The sequence below is a fragment of the Symphodus melops genome (genome assembly GCF_947650265.1).
Source record: "Symphodus melops genome assembly, chromosome: 18".
Classification (NCBI taxonomy): Eukaryota; Metazoa; Chordata; class Actinopteri; order Labriformes; family Labridae; genus Symphodus; species Symphodus melops.
The window spans coordinates 17212806-17232709 of NC_136708.1; the positions used below are offsets into that span (position 1 = coordinate 17212806).

Sequence of the window (19904 nt, forward strand, 5' to 3'; positions counted from 1 at the left end):
AATAATGATGTGTGCAATCTGCTGCATTACTTACTGTATCACATTAGTGGCACAGGAGAATGTTTACACATTTTTCATGCCTTAATTTGTGTATGGAGTCAGAAACTGGGGATAGAAAAAGTGGGGATAGACTTGCTGGGAAAAGAGCCACAGGTCAGATTTCGAAACCTTGGCCAGCCACTCTCTGTGGACTTGACCTCTGTACATAAGGCACACTAACCACATTCATTTTGTTTTCTAAAATGACTGGACCCTGCCAGAGCTCTTGTCCTTCATTATACTCACCTACCAAGAACCTTTGATCTACAAACCTGAATATGTTTTAGTATATTCTTCTTTAATCGCTAATTTAAAATGACACGTTTCAACTATTTTTTTGAATAACTTTGTGTCATCCCTCTTCCTCATGTATTATATCTGCTGTCAGTGATGCATGTTTTAAAAGCATAGACAAATACAATATACCTCTCTTTATTGTACATCAAAAATTTCTTAAAATATGTGTCAAACACGTTTGGAAATCTGACAATCTGATTTTTCAAATGCTAATGATTCTTTCCATAGGAATGTACACGAGATATAGTGTAAAAAATAACATGTTTCAACATTACAGCAGCTGCATTTAGTCAGAACACATGCGGAGACAACATGAAGTGAAAATAAAGACAACTCATATTAAGGCGTTTGAAGAAAACGTGCGTTTTGAGGCAAAAACATGCACATGTATCAAGTTGAGTAAAACCATTTACCAAAGCAGAGGAGGAAGAAGTGGTTGAAGTAAAAAATGTTTCACGGTGAAGGTTCATGTCAGACGATGTTTACTGCACACATTTGATTGTCTCAAGTAGCTAGTATGCTACTACAGTGTTAGGCTCACTTTGAATGGCCCATCGTTATCACACTAAAGTAAAAAATAAAATAAAAGATAACATCACTTCAATACACAAAGAAACACTTTGAGATGCAAACAACACTTACATATTTAACTTATCATGCATGACCAAACATGTAAAAGACTTGAACAATAGGAAAATGTAATTTTTGGTTTAAAGTAGTTTGTATTTGTTTTCTGCATGACCCATAAACCATGCAACGGTAACCTGCTATCACAGTAGTATATTGTTAATGTAGTATTTAATGTAAAGAGCACACAGAAAAGAGCATTTTAAAAAGGATGATTCAAGTTCAAATGTGAATGTAAATGTTCTTTCAACAGAAGAAGAAAAACAGGACACTTCAAAACGGATAAAACATGACAGTATTGAAGCAAATGTAATCACAGCAGAAGGCTCAAAAATGCAATGTAATTATCTTGACAACCTGTCTCTGTAGGACTGCTGTACTGAAAATAAAACCCACAACAACTCTAAGGCAAACTTCTAGTGCATGGCAACTGAGCTCTTCACGCAAGCAGGTCCATCCTGACGCCCTGAGTTCCTTTTCTAACCAAACCATACGAGTATTGGAGAGAAAATAAATTATTTTCGTTGATCTTCCTTCAGCAGTTGCTGGTCTGTAGTCGGCTCTCGTTAAGGATGGAGGTAATGTTAGTTTCATACAATCCTTCCTCATCCTCAGAACTTAGAGTAGTGGAGCCCAGAGCTGCGCGATGTGTCTGGTGCTGAGACTTCCTCCTAAGATAAAAAAAAGAAAAGAAAATCCAAACACTCAGTCCCTCTACTTTAAAACATTGCTGCTTAGTGAATGCAGCATGTGTCCAGTTAGCTACTATAGGGTGCCACCTAGTGTCAGAAAGACACATGGTGTTGGTCTGGAAAGACAACAGTAAAATGCTCAAATATAAGAAGGCTTTTGGGACATTATTTTCTCAACAGGAGACAATGAACACTCTTCAAAACATTATCCTTTAATGCCATGCTGTGGGTGTGCTTAGCCTAAGTATTGTCATACTGCTGTGTGTTTCTGCTCCATCATTAACCTGGAGGGAGATATTTCATGGTTAATTAACATATTGGAAAACTCATTCACTACCTGAAGATGAAGCTAACATTAGAGTTTAACCACTGGCTAGCTAACATTACCGTGTAGTGTCACACTATAAAATAAGAAAATAAAGATTCATAGTGAAGGCATGTCAGAAACATACTTTTAACAAGTATTCTTTTGGTTCACTTAAGTGAAGCATTACTGGAGCTTTCCTATTGTATCATCTTAAGCTATCAAATAATGACGTTAGCGAGGAAGTTGTTTAAATGCGAACATTTGATGTACTTTTTACCCTTACTAAATATGCTATTTCCCCTAGTAATAGGTAACAGTGTCCTTTCATAGTTTAACATTGTTGTTTTTTGTTGTTGATTGACCTAAAGTTAAATGATTTCTTGTTTTACTGAAAATCATTCAACCTGAAACACAGCAGCACCATGTTTTGACAGCATTGAGCTTCCCACCCTAAGGATGACGTCAAAACAAAATGTCCTCTGCATAAATGTGTCAGATAACTTAAATCCCACCTTAGTTCGGTCTCCAGGGCTGTCACTTTGGCATGTAGTGCCTCCTGGAGCTCCTGCTGCTCCTCCAAATCCCGGAGGACCTTCCTGCGCACTCCTTCCAGGCGCTCCACCTCTCCCTCGCTTTCGTCCACCTGCCGCTTCAAGGCCTTCACACGCAGAGACAGCTGAGGTCGGAGACAGGGAGAGGCAGGGGGTTAGAGGGGATCACAGGAGGTCATTCACAGGCCACAGGGGATCATAAAGCAGAAAGGAGTTCTCAAAGGGTTTTTGACTCGGAATAGTTACAGCTCCGTAAAAAAGTTTGAGGCAGAAGGAAGATGAGAGAGCAAGGGAGGTCAGGGTATATTCTGATAAACAAGTAGGGTTGGGTCGGGAGCAATGCAGATACGGTAAGAGAATTAAGAAAAATAAAATTATTAGAGAAGATTTAAAATGTAAATATGACATGTTAGCAGCCACATTCAACAGCTGGTTAGCTTAGCATAGCTAAAAAGAACACCTAGACTGGCTGCTAAAATCCCCTTATTGTTATTTTTTTAAACACATTTTTACTACAAAGTATAACTTGTTTATTAGTGAGCTTTGAAGGTGCTATGAGGTGGATTTGTTATCCTTGGACACAGCCAGGCTAACTGTTCACCTTTTTTTCAGTCTTTCTGGCTGTTAGCTGTAGCATTGAATGTCAATCAAAAAGCCTTAAAGTCTTAAAGTAGATTTTAGAATATTCCAGCTCTTTCTAAAATATTTGACGCATTTGTTGAGTCTTTGAACAAAAGTGTATGCCAAATTAAATATTCCAGAGATATACACAGAGGCTTATCAATCGTGTCATTTAACTCAGCATGAAAGCAGATACAGGTTGAACTTTCCCTTCAAATGGAAAGATTTAGTTTGAGTGTTAGCATTTTTTGTTTAACCAGCAAACATCAAAACAAACCCCTTGAGTCACTTTCTATTCAAATTTGTTTATTTACCTGATCTCTCTGTTCAACATGCTGAGTTCTCTCCTGGTCTAACGTGGCGTTAAGTTCTTTAAGTTTCCTCTCCGTTCGTCGCTGTGATGCCTGGATGCTCGCCTTCTCTCTGTATGGAAAAAAATAAATCTGAACTCACACAACATACAGCCCCTTACAAAGTCTGTGAGTTAGTCTTAAGACCAGTTATTTTATGGATTGATAATGGCTGGGTCCTCCATATGTTGAAAAAACATCCTACCTTTCCTCACTGCGTAGTCTCTCCTCCAAGCCCTGGATTTTGCTTTCCAGCAGGGTTGTTGATCCTGTTGAGGGCCGAGTCTGTCCCTCCAAGTCTGCTACTCGAGACCTCAACTCTTTTAGCTGGGAATGGGAAATTAATGTAAATTAACTACTGGTATCATGACTTTATTGTTAAAATGTGTGCACATGTGAAGGATTTGAATAATTGAATTTTACCTGTCTTTCAAGTGCACTCTTGTCCATTTCCAGATCATGTCTTGCTGAACGCTCTTGCATCAGCTCTGACCGAAGTTGGTCCACCTGACAGGAGAAGGTGAGAAAGAAGACAGGTGTTAAGAGGCAGAGGAAGTAGAACTGTTGTCAGATGTATGTAGAAATTCCGGCTGCTAATTTGCAATTATGCAAATATCTGTCACCTGATCTCTGCTACGTGTGATGCGATCATTCAGAAGCTCCACACTGCTCCTCTCTTCGTCTAGTTCAATCTCCAGTGACTTAATTTTATCCTTTAAAAATATGTACACATTAATAGACAAATACACAGTGTGTAACATTCCTTTTATTAGCTCAGTCCATCTATACTCAAAGCAACTTGATCACTCCATCAGTAAAACATTAAGAATCCTTGATTCAGTTTGCTGACACATCACATAATCCCAGTTTACGACCATGCAATTTAAGATTCCCCAGTTCATGAGCTTTGACCTTTCAGCCTCACCTCCAGACCTCGAATTTCTCGAGTGCGGTCAGTGTAGGTGCTCTTCTCTGATTCTAGTTCACTCTCAAAGTGTTTGAGACGGTTGTTGAGGAGGTCTCTCTCTAACTGCGCACTGTCTCTCTCTTCGCTGCAAACCAGCAGGTCCTTCTTCAGACGTGAAACCTGTAAACAAGATCGAGAAGAGAAGTCTGTTCATTTTTTATGCAGCGTTTGTCTTCTACTTTTTTGTGGTTTGTAAAAAGAAAGTAAAATGGGCTAATATTGTTTGTGAAAAAAACATGCACTCATATTTATACTGCAATGTCAAATTTAGTCCTAATTATCTGATTTCTTTGGGCCACTTTTGTCTTTATTAGATAGGACAGGCTTTCAGACACAACTTAGCTGATTTGTATTGAAAATTGACAGGATGTCTTCTCAAAAATAGGAATTTGCACATCTACAGTATGATTCTACAACAACTGAGTAATCTGTATCTTTTTCATCTAAAATAAACCTAAAGGTCACAATATGCATTGTATAAAAAAACACTAAAAATATTGTTTTATTGCTTCTGCAGCTAGCCTCAAGTGGACATTAAAGGAACTGCAGGTTTCCTTAGAAGGTGTCGCTCAGTTCAAAGACTGACTCCATAAAAAGGCTAAAAATGTTAAAGAAATCAAGCTAGTAGTTTGGTTTTATTGCTGAAACGATCCAGGAATTTCACAAAACTTAAGAAAATTATAAATCAAATTCTTAACAATGTTGAAGAAGTTCAAGGTTTTGTTTTGCTCTTGCCGGTTCCTATTCTTGCTTATTATCCTTTCTATTTTTAACCCATTCGTCCTCACCTCCTCCAGCTGGACCTTGAGGTTGCTCTGGGCTCTCTGCAGCTCAGCTAGTCTATCCTTGCTGTTTCGCTGAGCTTCCAGCAGGTCCTTCCGGGAGCGCTCCCTGTAGTCATCAAGCTGTGTTTGCAGGGTGGCAACAGACTGACGAGAATCTCCCATCATCACCTCCATCTGACCGTGGAGAGAAAGGGTTGTGGATTGGATTATCTCTCTGAGTCAGCTAAGACAAAGCTTTGACTTAAACACACACACACCCACACACCTCTTTGCTGATCTTCTCCAGCGCTCGATCCAGCAGCCTCTTCTGCTCTTCCAGGTCGCTCTTTCCCCTCCTGAGGGCGTCCCTCTCCAGGTCTCTTTCCTCCAGCCTCTGGGTCAGATCGTCCCTCTCTTTAGACAGCCAGGTTGCTCCTCTCTTAGCCTCCTCCAGCTGAGACTTCAGGGAGCGGTTCTCATCCTCCAGAGCTTCAACCGCCTCTTCAGTGTCTGAGCTGTGGGACACGCTGGAGTGAAGCCGTGTCTGGAGAATGAGAAAGTTACCAAAGATAAACATTGGTCACAAAGCAGCTTTTATAATCATCAAGCTTTTTTATTTGGTACCATTGGCATATATTTATTTTACAGCTTTGCATCTACAGCAACAAGATTACAGCTCCTAAACCTTCTGTAAGATGTCGCTCTTCCAAAGGAACAAAAGCCCATTTTATACAAATGTATCTCTCAGGGATTATTTCCCAGGCTTACATGTTTGAGTGTTTCTTTTTCATTTATGTCACATCTCTGGGGTTTGAAAGAGACTCTGCGTGGGACGTTATTTCTTTCGTTCTGATACAGTACGTCTATTATTCTAATTTTGCATGCGTGTGTCTGTGTGTGTGAACATCTGTGTTTAATGTTGTGATGTGGTACCATGCGAGCCAGCCTCTCTCTGAGGCGAGCGTTTGCTTCTTGGAGCTCCACGTTGGTGCCGTCCACCACAGTCTTTCCTGACGATGTAACTGATGACTGTCGAGAGGAAGATTCAGAATTTATCAACTGTGCAAACATCACCTCTATAAAAGCTTTAATCGCTTTAAATTGCATTAATTGTGTCCATTACAAATGTATTTCTTTGCGTGTCATCTGCTTTTGTGAACTGCTTTAAAGATGTCCGCCTCACCTCCTTCAACTTCTCCAGCGCCTTTTCCAGCTCGTCTTTGTCTTTCTGCGACTGCTCCTTCAACTTGCTGATCTCAGACAGAAGCTCGGCCTCCTTCCCTTCGCTCGATCTCTTGAGGGCGTCGAGTGCCTCTCTCTTCTCATCCAACTGGCTCTTTTGTTTGTCCAGATCGGTGCGAGCCCTCTTCAGATCATCATGGCAACGCCTGAGCTCCTAGGGATAAGCAATCAGCGATGAATATTGTGGAAGTGAGTAACACAAATGTGCCAGGGTGCATAATAATGACTTGGTAGGAGAATGGGGGTTTGTGAGGGGTGCATTTATGTGTATGCAGGAAAAAAATGAATGAAATTATCAGGAAACACGCAAGACTTAAAAACACAAAACAGTGTAAAACAGAGGAGATGAGCCTGTTTTTCACCCACACAACCAGCTTAATCTGCCTCCAGCCTGACATGTGAATTACCTCGGCGAAAGGGTCGTTATCGTCAGAAGCAGGCATCTGTTTCTTCATGCTGAGCAGTGAATCCTGAAGATCCTTCAGCTCGCTCTCAAAATCGTCTTTCTCCAGACGGGATTTCAGCAGCCTGTGGAAAGAAAGGACCCGTTAAAGAAAACACAGTGGTAACAGAAAGCTCCACAAGCTGCACACACTCACTGCAAGGCCATCATTACACACCAGAGACAGCAAAGACTGACAACAAATCAAGCATAAGGGAGTCAAACTACTGCACTCAACCAGAACAAATCATCACCTTCTGTCTCATATTAACACAGACTTTCACAGTGGGATTGAAGCTGTTAGTATATTCTTAAATTCTGTTTATAGAATCAAAGTATAAAATAAGTTGTGAATGATGAAGAAAAAAGACAAGATAATTCATTAAGACACAATCAATGAAGTCAAGTTTTCTAATGGTTGATTGGCTGATGATTGGGTTGATATTCACTGGATTTCCATAAGTAGGAGCTCACAGATCTCATGAACGAAAGAGAATTCATCAGATCCGAAATCCACTCTGATGTGTGAGCTTTCGGAGTGAATTTCAGGAAAAGCATCTGAAAGCTGCTGATTGAAAACTAATCTAAAGCTACTCAAACCCACAAAAAAACAAAAAAACAGTGAGATTGATTTTCTCCCTCACATTCGCCCGCCGACTTGCTTCCTGCTCCTGCCAAATGAGAGAGTCAAGTGAAAGAGTGCATGCATTAAAAATAACTCAAGAGAAATGTCATACTGCATGTCTTGAAAAAAAGAGAAAAAAAAGAAGTTCAGGAATTCCACATAGATTCAAGTTAACAGACTTTACAGTTGTCGGCATATCCGCTTTGATCTGACTTCCCTCATTGTAAAACATATCTAATATGGCACAGTGTTTGATGCTTTCTGAGCCTTATTTGCTACAACTGGAATTTGAAAACAAAGAGAAGCTGCGCATATAAAACTGTTTCATGACATACAAAAGTCCTGCTGCTCATGTGCTGGCAAGTCAACGTCTCGAACCCTTATTACCTAAGTCCAGCATGTGAGCTTAGAAACAAAGGCTTCTTCTTTCAAAGAAACATTGATTTTCCCACGTATTCATGGTCTTTGAACGTTGCTTTCTGCTTCAACTGTTTATAAACCTTTGAAGTTCAACACTTGGATAATACGGTATGCGTTTCCCCGGCTAATGAATGATTTGTGTTTAAAGAGGCTTCTGAGGTGAGAAGCATCCATTCAAAAAGTCACAAAATGCAACAGAGATGCAGCTTTGTATGCACAAAAGTAAAAATATTTCTCTTATATCATTTACCCGACAGAAGTGTCTGAAATCCTTGGCTGTAGTTGATATTTATTATTGGCCATCATCTGTCATTATTCATTCTATATCAACATTTATAGTAGCAGTACTGACTCCTTTGTGGTGGCTTCCAGCTGGGTCCTCCAGTTCTCTCCCTGGTCTCTGCAGCTCTCCAGCTCCTCCTCCAGCGTACAGATGGAGGCGTTCACTCTATCCCTCTCTTCCTCTATCTGCTCTTGGGTCTGAAAACACATACAGACAAGATATATATATATAGCTATAGAGAGAGAATGTTATCAAAGGTTTAAAACCACTGATGAAGGTATAAGCAAAAAAAGTATGAAAGTATATATATCTGCTGTTCTTCCTTTGATTATAAAGTAACTATACGCGCGTGTGTGTGTGTAGGAGAGAAATAACGCCATACAATATAAAAAAAAAAACAGCAACCCAAAAAGCAATCCCACTACTTTAATCCTCCTCCCGCCAAATAAATCACCACATCAAACACAGCTGCCAACCTGTCTGCTTATCTCCTGCTCTCTGGCTGCATGATACTTTTATTCCTGACACCGCTGCTACTGTTTCCAAATTCTGCATAATGATCTATTCCTGTATATACCGATACGCTTCAAAATTCCTCTACACCACAATTTCCTTTAGACCACATCCTACAGGACTGTGTTAGAAAAAAAAAATCGCGGTGAAACTCTTCAACAGAGCCGAAAAGTTTTGCAATCACAAGGAGCAAAATTCTCTTTTCTGAGTGTGCACACACAGCTTAGCCTGACCTGATGATACCCTGACTCAGTGTTTGAACACTCACTGCATACTTACACATAAAACTGAATGACAAGACAAAGCCTGGGTGCATAATGGAGCGAGTGCAACATCAAAGCAAAGTGAAATATCGCTTAATAAAGCATGCAGGGTGAACAAACTGCCTGACAGGTAGGACCTGACGGTGCCACTGCGACACTTGTACTGAGAATTTTATTTAGCTATCTTACCAATGACTTTGATGTCATTAAAAAAAAAAAAAAAAAACTGTCTCCAGAGTCTCTTGAGAAACAACACTGTTATTGCTTCATTACAGGTTTGGCTGTTGCCATCAAAGGTGTTCTCAAAGCCCCACAGGAAAAAAAAAGAAAAAAAGAAAATGTGTTTTTTACTTAAAGTTTACTTACAGACAAAATTGTGAGGAGCAAATTGCTGAACTTGAAACAACCAAATTGTCATTAGCTTGCATCCACTTTTCATTCAATTTCTGTGCAGAATGTTGGGGTTCATTTATGATCTGCAGCATCTGGTTTTAGGTTGTTCTGTAGTAAAAGTCTTGATAGCACTTGATAAAATGACAGAAAGACTGGAACGGATTTTGTTGACTGATAAATTAGAGCTGTAAAGCTGTGTGCTCTTCCGACAGTTTTTTTTTTTTGTATCTCAAGTGTTTGCTCTGTGACATCAGGGGCACCAACAGTAAGAAGGCCCTGGTAAGACAGGGACCTTCTGTTCTCCCTATGAATGCCTTGATTCTCTCCGGGTTTTCTTAGATCCTCCCACAGTCCGAGGAGATGCTCGTTAGGTTAACTGGTGACTCGAAATGGCCTGTAGTGTGAGAAGTGCAAGCAAGCAAATTCCTCTAGGTGTCAGCCCTGTGATTGACTGGCGACCAGTCCAGGTTGTACGCATCTCTTTCCCAATGAGAGCTCAAAATTTAAACTTATTAATTCCTACTTTTTATTTTATGTTCAATGAACTATTACTTGTTTCCATATTTAACTACTCCAAAACTACAAATTCAACTTATAGGCTTCTACGTTTGAGTTTTGGAGAGTTGCAGAAAATGGAAAGGATAGTTCCCGCCACCTGTGTGACCTGCTCCATGGTCCTCCTCAGGTCGTCCATGTCGTGGCTGTACTGCTCCCTGAGCGCCTCCATCTCTTTGTCATGGCACTCCACCTCCTCCTTCAGGGCCCCTTTAAGAGCAGTAAGCTCCCGCTCGCGCTGCCGTAGAATCTCCTCCTGACGCTGACGCAGCATGGCTGCTTCGGCCAGGTCGGCCTGTAGAGCCATCACATCCTGCAGAAAAATTCCACATATAGTGAGATATATAGACAAGAAGAAACCAGGGGGGGGGGATCTTTAAATATGTGTGTGCTGTGTGTGTACCGTCTTCAGCAAGTCCGAGTGAGGCGAGTTTTCTTCAACCCTCCTCAGCTCCTCCTGAAGCTCGGCCAGCTGATCTTCTTGTAGACGCAGACGAGACTCCACAATCTCTCTGGCCATACGCTCCTCGGCCAGTCTACACACACACACACACACACACACACACACACACACACACACACACACACACACACACACACACACACACACACACACACACACACACACACACACACACACACACACACACACACACACACACACACACACACACACACACACACACACAATCAATATTGCAAACTCATCAGCAAGCCCATCAATCAAGTGATACTGAAGGATCCTTTAACAGAAAAGCCCCAGAAGAATTAACAGAAAGATAATTGTTCTCTGTTAAGTGCACGCACGCACGTACTCATCATGGGCCAGCTGCAGGTCTTTCTTGCAGCGTCTCAGTTGTTCTGGAAGTTCCTCGAGGTTCTTCTTTTTAAAGCTCTCATCTGATTTTCCTTTCTGTACGAAAAACGCACATACACGCACACAGAATTAAATATGTTCGGGTTTGAGGGTGAGAAAGAGAGAAATGGGACACGGCAAAAGAGAATCTTCGGCACAAAGACACGGACAGGACGTCTGGAAACTTTCCCACAAAGCATCAATGTCGACCTTGCAGAAACATTATTCGCTTTATCTTGTCTGAGACTTTAAAAGGAAAAAAAAATATCCCTTACTTGGATTCCTTGCCCTACTTTCTGACAGTCAAAAAATCTCGGGGAGAACAGGCCCCCGCCAGTGAGCTCAGACATCGTCAGAAAAGACAATCTCCCCACGTTAACAAGTCTTCCTGACAGGCTGCAGGGGAGCAGAGCCGGAGCTGCGTCGCCCACATCAGCGTGCCTTTTGACAAGCCTTTCCCTTACCGAAAAAGAAGCCATAAGAACAGCGTGCCCATGAATCGTCTCTTATCCTCCTACACAGTCATTAAAGGCACGCACGCACACACAAAAATGAGAGCGAGACAAAGCGAGGATCCCGCACAGTTGTGATCCTTAGGGGACCTCAAATTTCTGTTATCAGTGATGGATTTTGAAGATGGATTTTGCACAAATTTGTTTCACTTTGCTCATGTTCCCTGCAGGACAGTTTGTAGATAATCCTCATGTGGGACATTTCAGCTCCTTACAAAGAGATGACAACAACATCTCTTAACAGACGACAACATAATTGAGAGGATGTATGAGTTCTTTTGAGCACTTTGAGTTGTATTACATCAGCGTTATCCTAATGTGTATTAATCTTCTCCAATGAAAGAGTCTCTGCTGCCCAACATTAGTAGTCTTAGCACAAATACTTGAGGATGAAGTAATTACATAATGCAAAGGAGATTCAATTAAAGCTTGATCTAAACAAATAGCTGATTTGGTATTTATAGCCACTAGTCCACTAAAAATCTAAGAAAATAATGAATGGGACCTTTACTATTAGTACTGGGATAACTCCAAATAGCTATCCTTATTTGCAAATCTATGCAAACCAGGCTAAGAGGGAATAACAATATTTATATATATACTGGTCACAGATGTGTTGGGCACATTCACGACTTATAGGAAGACATACCAGTAGTGGATTTTTGTCAAAGGTCCAAAGCCAAAAAGGTTGGGCACAAAATAGTAAAGTATTTACTCTTTACACAAAGCAGCGTCTGATCCTCAATAAAGCAGGGGACAAACAGGTTGTCAGTGCATTAACTCAAGAGTTCTCCCACTGACATATATTCAATGAAAACGTCACATTGAACCAATTGCGAAGCATCCGTTTAAATAAAGAGAGACATTAACCAGGGGAATGTGCATCCTGTAGAATCGCAGTACTCCCAAAATAACTGGGGAATAAAAGGCTAAGCATGTGTCAGTTGATTCATCGGGACATCGTTTTTATCGCAAATGCCCCAAAACAGTGTTTGGCAGAGCTGTTTACAACACACTCTCCTCTGATACTTGTCTGATGTTATGTTTTGGTTCTAAATAAACAAAAAGAATCTTTTGGTTTGGAGCCAGAGCTGGAGAAGACATAGCCTCAAGCAAAGGGGAAAAAAACCTTGTAGTTTGATGTTGGCTGTGGATATTTAAGCAGCTTTTATCACTGCTGAAGAGCCTGAAATGACTTCTGAGAGAGAAATCTGCTGCTTAGTCTGATAGCATGTTAACGCCTTGGGAAAAAAAAAAGACAGAAATTTCAACAGGACCCTTTTTAAGAAGGATCTGTCCCATCCGGCAAGACAACCCCCAGCTGGTGCAGGGTTCCAGTCCAACTCAATTATTGATGGTTCTCAATGACTGCACCCTCAACACACACAGAGCCCTCAACAGCCTTCCTCTGCAGGTGCATCGTTGCCAAGAGACAGGACGGGCAAATGATTCTCAGGCTGCCGTCGTCACATACACACTGCGAAGTGCATAACAAGGGGTCATACATAATAAAAATGCATGTAATATAAGAAGCTAACAACACAGAGGGATAACATCTGTATGTAGATTTATGCAAAAGGATGCAAATGTAAAACAAGTGGTGTTCTCTTGCTCATAAAAACATTTTAATAAGGTGTCAAAGGGGGCAAAGATGGCACCACAAATGAAGGAGGCATACTCAGCAGGCTATGTAATATTGGCCAGAAAGAAGCTCATCAGAGACAAAGTGAATAAAACAGAAACTTCATGTCCTCAGAAAAAGAGCACAGCCTGCCTACCATCTGTTAGCTCCATTAAAATAACTGCTCGGCTGAGAAGATGTTCATCAGAAAACAATACGTTGGAACCTTTTGTCTGAAACACAATGCAAAAGCTTAGCTACTGGATTATGAGCTATTTTCTATTTTTACACTGTCGTCTGTATTTATGGAAACAGAACTATCCTGTACAGCTTTTTGACAAGTTGGAAACTTTAAGTTCAAATGACAAAATAAAGAAAGTTAAAAAACAACTTCATTGTGTCACTAGAACTTCACAAATGAAATGCAGCATGTGTTAGTTCAACTAAATTCAAAGTTAAAATGATGCCAGGTTTTAATAAATATAACTGCTCTTATCAGTAATGTTGAAAAACACAATTACTTTTCTGTTCTCTCACAAGCTAAAGATGCATGTAAAACAATTCATATTTATAATTGTGTATATGTATACCATTTACGCATTTTTCTTACCTTATAACTGCCCGTGGTGTCATAGATGAGGTTGACCTTTCTTTTGAGGGAGGCTTCACTCTCACTGGAACTAATGAGGAAACAGTGCACAGAGAATTACACAAAAAATCACATATATTTGAGGTTATTTTGATTGTAGGCATCCACTTTATAATGCTTGTAGTTAATTTACCCATCTTTGAGGATGCTGTAAATAGCTTCCTTAACATGAGCATCCTCTCCGCTGATGACTGCTGTGTTTTGACTCTGGCTCCTTGGAGGTATCTCCTGCAAATAGAAGGTAAACAAAGTAGGAAAGAAAACAAAGAGGCAATTTAAACCCTGCAAATAACTCATAATCTCATAATCACTGGTACTTACAGGCTTTTTTGCTACCGCTGGAGAGGTGTCCTTGGCAACAAAGTTGCCTGGTGACTTAAAGCTGGGCTTAGGGGCCTCGAGGGCTGTCACCTTGGCAACTGATGCAGGGCTCCTTCCCAGGCTAGATGATGTCATCAGGTTGTAGGAGGAAGACATAGGAATGGCGTAGGGGTTTAGAGTTGGAGAGGGTGGGGAATCCTCAGGTTGAAGATCCTTTCTGGCATCAAGACTTCTGGACCTTCTGCGTTCATCAAACCTGAGACGCTGCCTTGCTCCAGAGCGACCTCTCGCCTGTGGGGCGACGCCTGGTGTTCCACTGTTGAACTTACTGATGAGCTTGTTGATAGGAGCCAGTGAGTTTGTGTCGATCGCTTGGACAGGCTCCTTAGAAGTTGATGCTGGAGGTTTTGACTCTAAAGGGGGATCTTTTTTAGCCCCTTGTTTCCCTAAAGATCCAGTGAGAGCAGACTCAGTTTGTTTAAACCCTCTGGGCCCAACACCGTTTAATTTGACTCGTTTAAGCCCTGCCTCGTTATACTCCTCCTTATCTGTGTTTTTCTCTACTTCACTGCTTGTTTTTTTGAGTTCTGTTTTCGGCTTTTCTGCCTGTCCGTCTCTGCAGGCACCAGCCTCCTCCTCCCCTTGTGTTCCGGCTTGACCATCCCCTGGAGGTCTTTTAAGAGGACTCCCAAAAATCTCCCCATCCTCTTCTTCTGCTGCAGAAACAGGGGAGGGTGTAGTGTTCACAGCAGGGCTGTAGGGGTTTGCTACTTCTAGGGGCTCTTTGTTTAATTTCGGGAGGCTGTTGCTTGGCGAAGGTGGCCCTGAGGTAGGGCTGTTGGTGTTTAGCTGAACCCCGTAAGAGTCCCCTTTCTCGCCATCTTTAAGGACCACGTATGGATGCCCAGAAATTCCCTGAACCCGCACTGCCACCCCATACTTATTGGAAGGAGGAGTTGCAGTGTTGGGTCCTTTAGATTTGTCAGGGTACCCTCCGCCCGTGTCATGAAGGTCTTTGATGAAGCGGATTTGTACACCATAATCTACAAGAGGCTTCTTGTCGCTGGAGAGACTGCTCATGTTGACTTCCTGGTTTCCGTATGAGCAGCCTGAACAGACAGGGAGGGGAAACAGCAGAAATGCAAATCAGGTGAATCAGTGGAACAAGCTCAGAAAGCAGTTGTTGATCAGTCCATCAAGTTTAAGTTATATTGCACTAAATTCCAGACATCTCACAACTTAACATGTCGCACAGCACAAACATTATCATCAGAGTACAAACTTTATCCACCAATCAGCAAGGACTTGGAAACAGCAAGAAAAGAACTTCCATTAAATAGGCTGAAACCTCAATAGAACCAGACTCCTTTGGTGGACAGCCTTCTATCCCAACAACAATCTGCTGGGACCTTTAAAACAAGCTTAACAACCTTTAACCCTGAAAGCTAACCTGCTTCTTGACAAGGTTCGTTGGCTTATGTGTAAATTTCCAACTTCTTCCCAGGAGGAGTTGCTCTGGACTTGGCTAACATATGAGATGGCTGGTGTGTCTTGATGAAGCTGATATGTCTTCTTGCTGCTCTCCAGGCTCGATTTTGTCTCAGCCAGAAGGGATGGTATTGTTTTTATGTCAATTATACCACTTTGGTACAAAGACGTTCTTTGTACAGGTTGGGGCTTTTTGTTCCCCAGAGGGAGTGTTCAAAGAGAAGGGAAACAGACAGAGAGAGTGGATCAATTATGCTGCCCCAAATTTACAGCAGCTTCCTGTCTGTAAGGATGTAAAATACAAAAATGATTTACCCAGACAAGACTCGAAAAGTTGTGCAAGAACGACAGGCACATTTGCAAACAGATACAGATCACACTATGTAATGCTGTTTTGTTGCAAGATGGGAGGTGTAGGATCCAGCAGTTTATGGAGCTTGGGCCCTACCTTGTATTGTGTTATCTGTACGTCTTTAATGCAATAATTTTAACCATACTTTTTAACATATATAACTTGTGACTCCTCCAAGCATGACATTAAATGCTTGAATTGTCTCTTTAAATGACACTTAATCTTATCTACTGCATCAAATTTGAATGCCACCACAACTAACATCAAAACCGTAATGCCTAATCACCGATTGGTGGTGTACGTTGTCAGAAATTCTGCCATGCTACCGAAGACATAACCTTTCTAATTTCATATTTAAGAGGATGTATTCAGTATATATTCTGGATGGATTCAAATGAATCAAAGCGTTCCATTGTCAAGTTAGCAGTGTAACTCCAATATGACCACCTCATAAGCTCTGGAAATGAGCTTGGTGATGAGAAGGAGCATACTCCTCTTATTGTCCAGGCTCTGTGGACCATTAAACACTGGGGGCTATGTCAGGAATGGGCCTCCCCTCTCTCGCTCTCTCTGCCTTTGCCAGAGTCTCCTGAGTCACCAGACTTCAGAGTAGAGTCATTCAGGCGTAGACTGTTTACTTTGAGCCATGCAGACACACACACACACAGGCTCAAGCTTATGCACAAACACACACACACACACACACGTGTGCACAAGCCTGCTGTGTATTCCCCGCCTGGTAGCAGGTCGTTTATCTAATGAGTATCTCCTCTCTTCACTGGATGTGAAAGTGGCAAGAAGTAATGTAGAATCATGTTAAAACAATGCTGTCACTGCTTTCATTGTATAACATTAAGAACAGTGGTGTTTCGCTAGTATTTAAGCTCTACTAAAGCTGCCTCACAGATCCAACCATCAGCCCTCAACCTTCAGCTCCCACAGATGTAAGTGAATTAAAAAGTAACTACCGGCTGGTTACAGTGTAACACGGAGCGCCTTGACTAGCAATGAGGTTTCGATTGGTGAATCAAAGTCAGCCTTTGTCTTTCCTAAAAACATTCTTAGGATTCCAGACGTACTCTTTACACTCGGCGTTGCGCGTGGTTTGCATTTGTATTAATAAGGACAGATTAAAAGGAAAGTGAGAACTAGGGCAGCAGTTACTGCAAAGCCTACACATACAGCGAAAACTGTCCACCCAGGCAGTTACTAAGAAAGTTAGCAGACTAATTAAAGGAGACAGACTAAAAATACTGCAAAAACAAATCTAAATCCCCAGCATAACAACAAGCAACCAGGTTTGCTGACCACCATGCATACTGGACATGAAAAGGATGATCTGGAGGTTAGAGAATTGATCACTTCTGAAGGTTTTTGATCACACAATCTGCTCTTATTGTTTTCTATGACTTTGGCCCTCTGGTCACACGTAGAGCTTCCAGGTGTAAACCAGCTTCTTGGGTTAATTTCAACAAAAGGCTGGGCTTTGTTGTCGCACACGTTTAACAATCAGTAGTCGTGCACTACTTCGTGACAACTGCTTCACCTCTTCTGTCTCTTGTCACAAGGAATGGCTGTGTCAACACGAGAGAGGAATGTCACCAAACAGGCTGATCTGCCGCCACTCTTCCCTTTCTCATCACCCAGCAGACATTTCTCCTTTTTCTCTTTTCCTCAGGCCTTAATCCGAGCCTGCGACCAACTCTGCCTCCTAACACACATCTGAACTCCAACTTTCTCTCCCACTGTGTCTCTTGCCCTCGAGTATCTGAAGATGAGCAACTCTGACAGAAGTCTGCAGTATTGGATGAAATTATTTTTGCTTGGCTATATTTTAAGGTTTTATCTACTGAAATGATTTTCTGTAATGCAAAACAGAGAAGTAAACAATTTGGACAATATGAAATGATGAATTTACTTTTCAATCCTAAACCGAGTCTTTCTGCTTCGAGCCTCCAAGGGGGGATTTCATGCTTTCATCTCTTAAATGTTGTTGTTAATTTGGCTGTTTGTGGCAAAACAGAGTCAGGGAACATCAAATTGAGTGATAAGGAATTCTAATGCGGTAGAAATGTTTCTGAAATAATACATTACCGGTAATAAATAAGTTGTATTCTTGTTCAACCCTTTCAAGTCCAAAGAATAAATAAGTTCGACATGATATTTACTTCTAAACACGCATGAAACAAACCTCTATTTAACTCATTGGTTAGATTGTTCTTCATCATATGCCTGGGATAATAAAAATGCATTTTGTCACACTAAGTAAACGTCACATGATGATTCCAACAAAAAAGTAACAAGCACTTTATACAAAAACCTTCCATTTTAACCTTCAGAGACTTTAAGCGAAGGCTGTGCACTTAAACTGCTCTGTCAATGTACATGTAGGTGCTGGTTGTGTAAAATATCAACAACACAGTCTCTCTAGTCCCTCATCAGAGGTGGCCTGTGTTTACATAAACATCTCAGACTATGCTGAAAGTGTGCCCCCGAGCATAAACTTTATATAAGGATTATTTCTGAGGCAATTCACTTTTTTTTTTAACTTCCAAAAGCGCCTGAGCGTAAACAATGTTTGCCAATGAGGCTTATCTTAGGCTCCTTGTCACTGAGCCACGTAGCCTACATGTAACAAAGCCTGCATTATGTTTCATGGCAGTAGTAATATTGATTTCATAGATTTGCCGATAAATTACAAAACGTCGTTTATTTCTCAGCAGTTATACCCCTCGCACCTGTCTGCTCCTGGATTAATTGCGTCACACCCACCTATCCGGTCAGTCAGTATCGGTGTGAGTCGAAACCACCAGCGGCTCGTGTTTACACGCGCCAGTGCGAGCGCGAGCGCGAGCCGAGGAAGCAACAAGGTAAACAACGAGCACACCTGCCCTCGAGACCCCGTCGCCTCCTCTTTGAAGCCTTTTACCTGATGGCTATAATAACCCTTCATATCCTCTTTACGCAGCGCAGCCAGATCCAATTATACCCAGCAGCGAACACACACAAACACACCTTAAAGCGAACATATGAGCGTTTTCATTGATGCTTGTTTTTAGGTTATTATCGAAAATAAGCAAATTTTAACCTCGAAGCCACAGGTGTCCATCGATGCTCGTCCAAAAGGTATAAAATGCCCGCTCAGCACAGCAGGCTTCAGTTCAGACACTCAGTACTTTCACCACAAATACAAAAGTAGGCTACTTAAAGAGAAAATACTTAGTCTAGCCTACTGCACCTGTTTAAATGATTCAAATCCAGAAATGTCCCTCCTCGGAGTTTCTCTCCAGCAGCAGGAGCTCCGTTCACTGTCGGTGGGATGGGGAGATGTAACTCATCAGGAAATTTCTGACCCGCTACCAGAGCAACCTGTTGCCAACACGTCGGACAGTCAACGTCCCGCCTCAGGACCGACTCTATTGGTGGGAGGGTCCCCGGGAAGGCGGCGCCTACAGCGGGCTCGTCAATGTGCACAGAGAGCCAATGTGTGACCCGTTTATACAGAAAGACATTATCAATGGTACCTAATCCGTATATAATGTAGGCTGTGGAATACCAGTGGAAATAATGAGACACTTGTGCAACCTGTGCTTGTGGACACAATGTGCGTCAACACAACATTCACATAGCAAATAATTTAACATAGGGCCTACGTATTGTTTAAAATAAATAGGCTGTAAGTGGTATACTAAATGTTAAAGGCGTGTATCAAAATGAGTAGGTGGTGATGTAAACAATGGATATCTAAAAATGTGTCAAAAAAAATGAGTTAGGCCAATCTCAAAATAAGATATCTTGTATTTCCAGTCTCTAAAAATAATCTCTGAAATCATGCATCTCAAAAGTTAATCTTGATATAAAGTTTCTCAAATATTTGACGCAGTATCTCAAATTAATAATCAAATTAAAACATCTCAAAATAACAGGATGAAAACACTTTGGAAAAACTACTTCGTTTTTATATATTATTTAGTCATTCTTTTGATCAAATATTTTAATCGGTATTGTTTGCCATTATTTTGAGATCATATTTATTGATGCCAAGCCATAAGACAATGAGTTTAACGAACTACAGTAATATTTTTTTCAAAATTGTCAGAAAGGGGCTTATAATACATAAACATAAAGTTACAGCTAATGCAACTCTAAAGATA

At 41.2% G+C, this 19904-nt stretch overlaps 1 protein-coding gene across 3 annotated transcripts; it reads right to left on the reverse strand.

The window, feature by feature from the left end:
* Positions 1-455: 455 nt before the first annotated feature.
* On the reverse strand, positions 456-19209 carry cgnb (cingulin b). 3 transcript variants are annotated; one of them, XM_079367924.1, is made up of 21 exons: positions 18989-19209; positions 13911-15019; positions 13723-13817; positions 13551-13620; positions 10767-10864; positions 10355-10487; positions 10061-10264; positions 8297-8424; positions 7544-7570; positions 6865-6985; positions 6399-6611; positions 6149-6244; positions 5502-5759; positions 5240-5410; positions 4410-4571; positions 4108-4197; positions 3908-3991; positions 3690-3811; positions 3449-3557; positions 2475-2638; positions 456-1634 (listed from the first exon to the last, which is right to left on the reverse strand). In XM_079367924.1, exons 2-21 carry the CDS (start codon positions 14988-14990, stop codon positions 1499-1501), a joined length of 3561 nt encoding a protein of 1186 aa, XP_079224050.1. In that variant the 5' UTR covers positions 14991-15019; positions 18989-19209; the 3' UTR covers positions 456-1498. The 3 variants fall into 3 exon arrangements, with proteins under 3 accessions (XP_079224050.1, XP_079224049.1, XP_079224051.1); XM_079367923.1 differs by having other exon boundaries at positions 10052-10264; XM_079367925.1 differs by lacking the exon at positions 7544-7570 and having other exon boundaries at positions 10052-10264.
* Between the last annotated feature and the right edge of the window lie 695 nt (positions 19210-19904).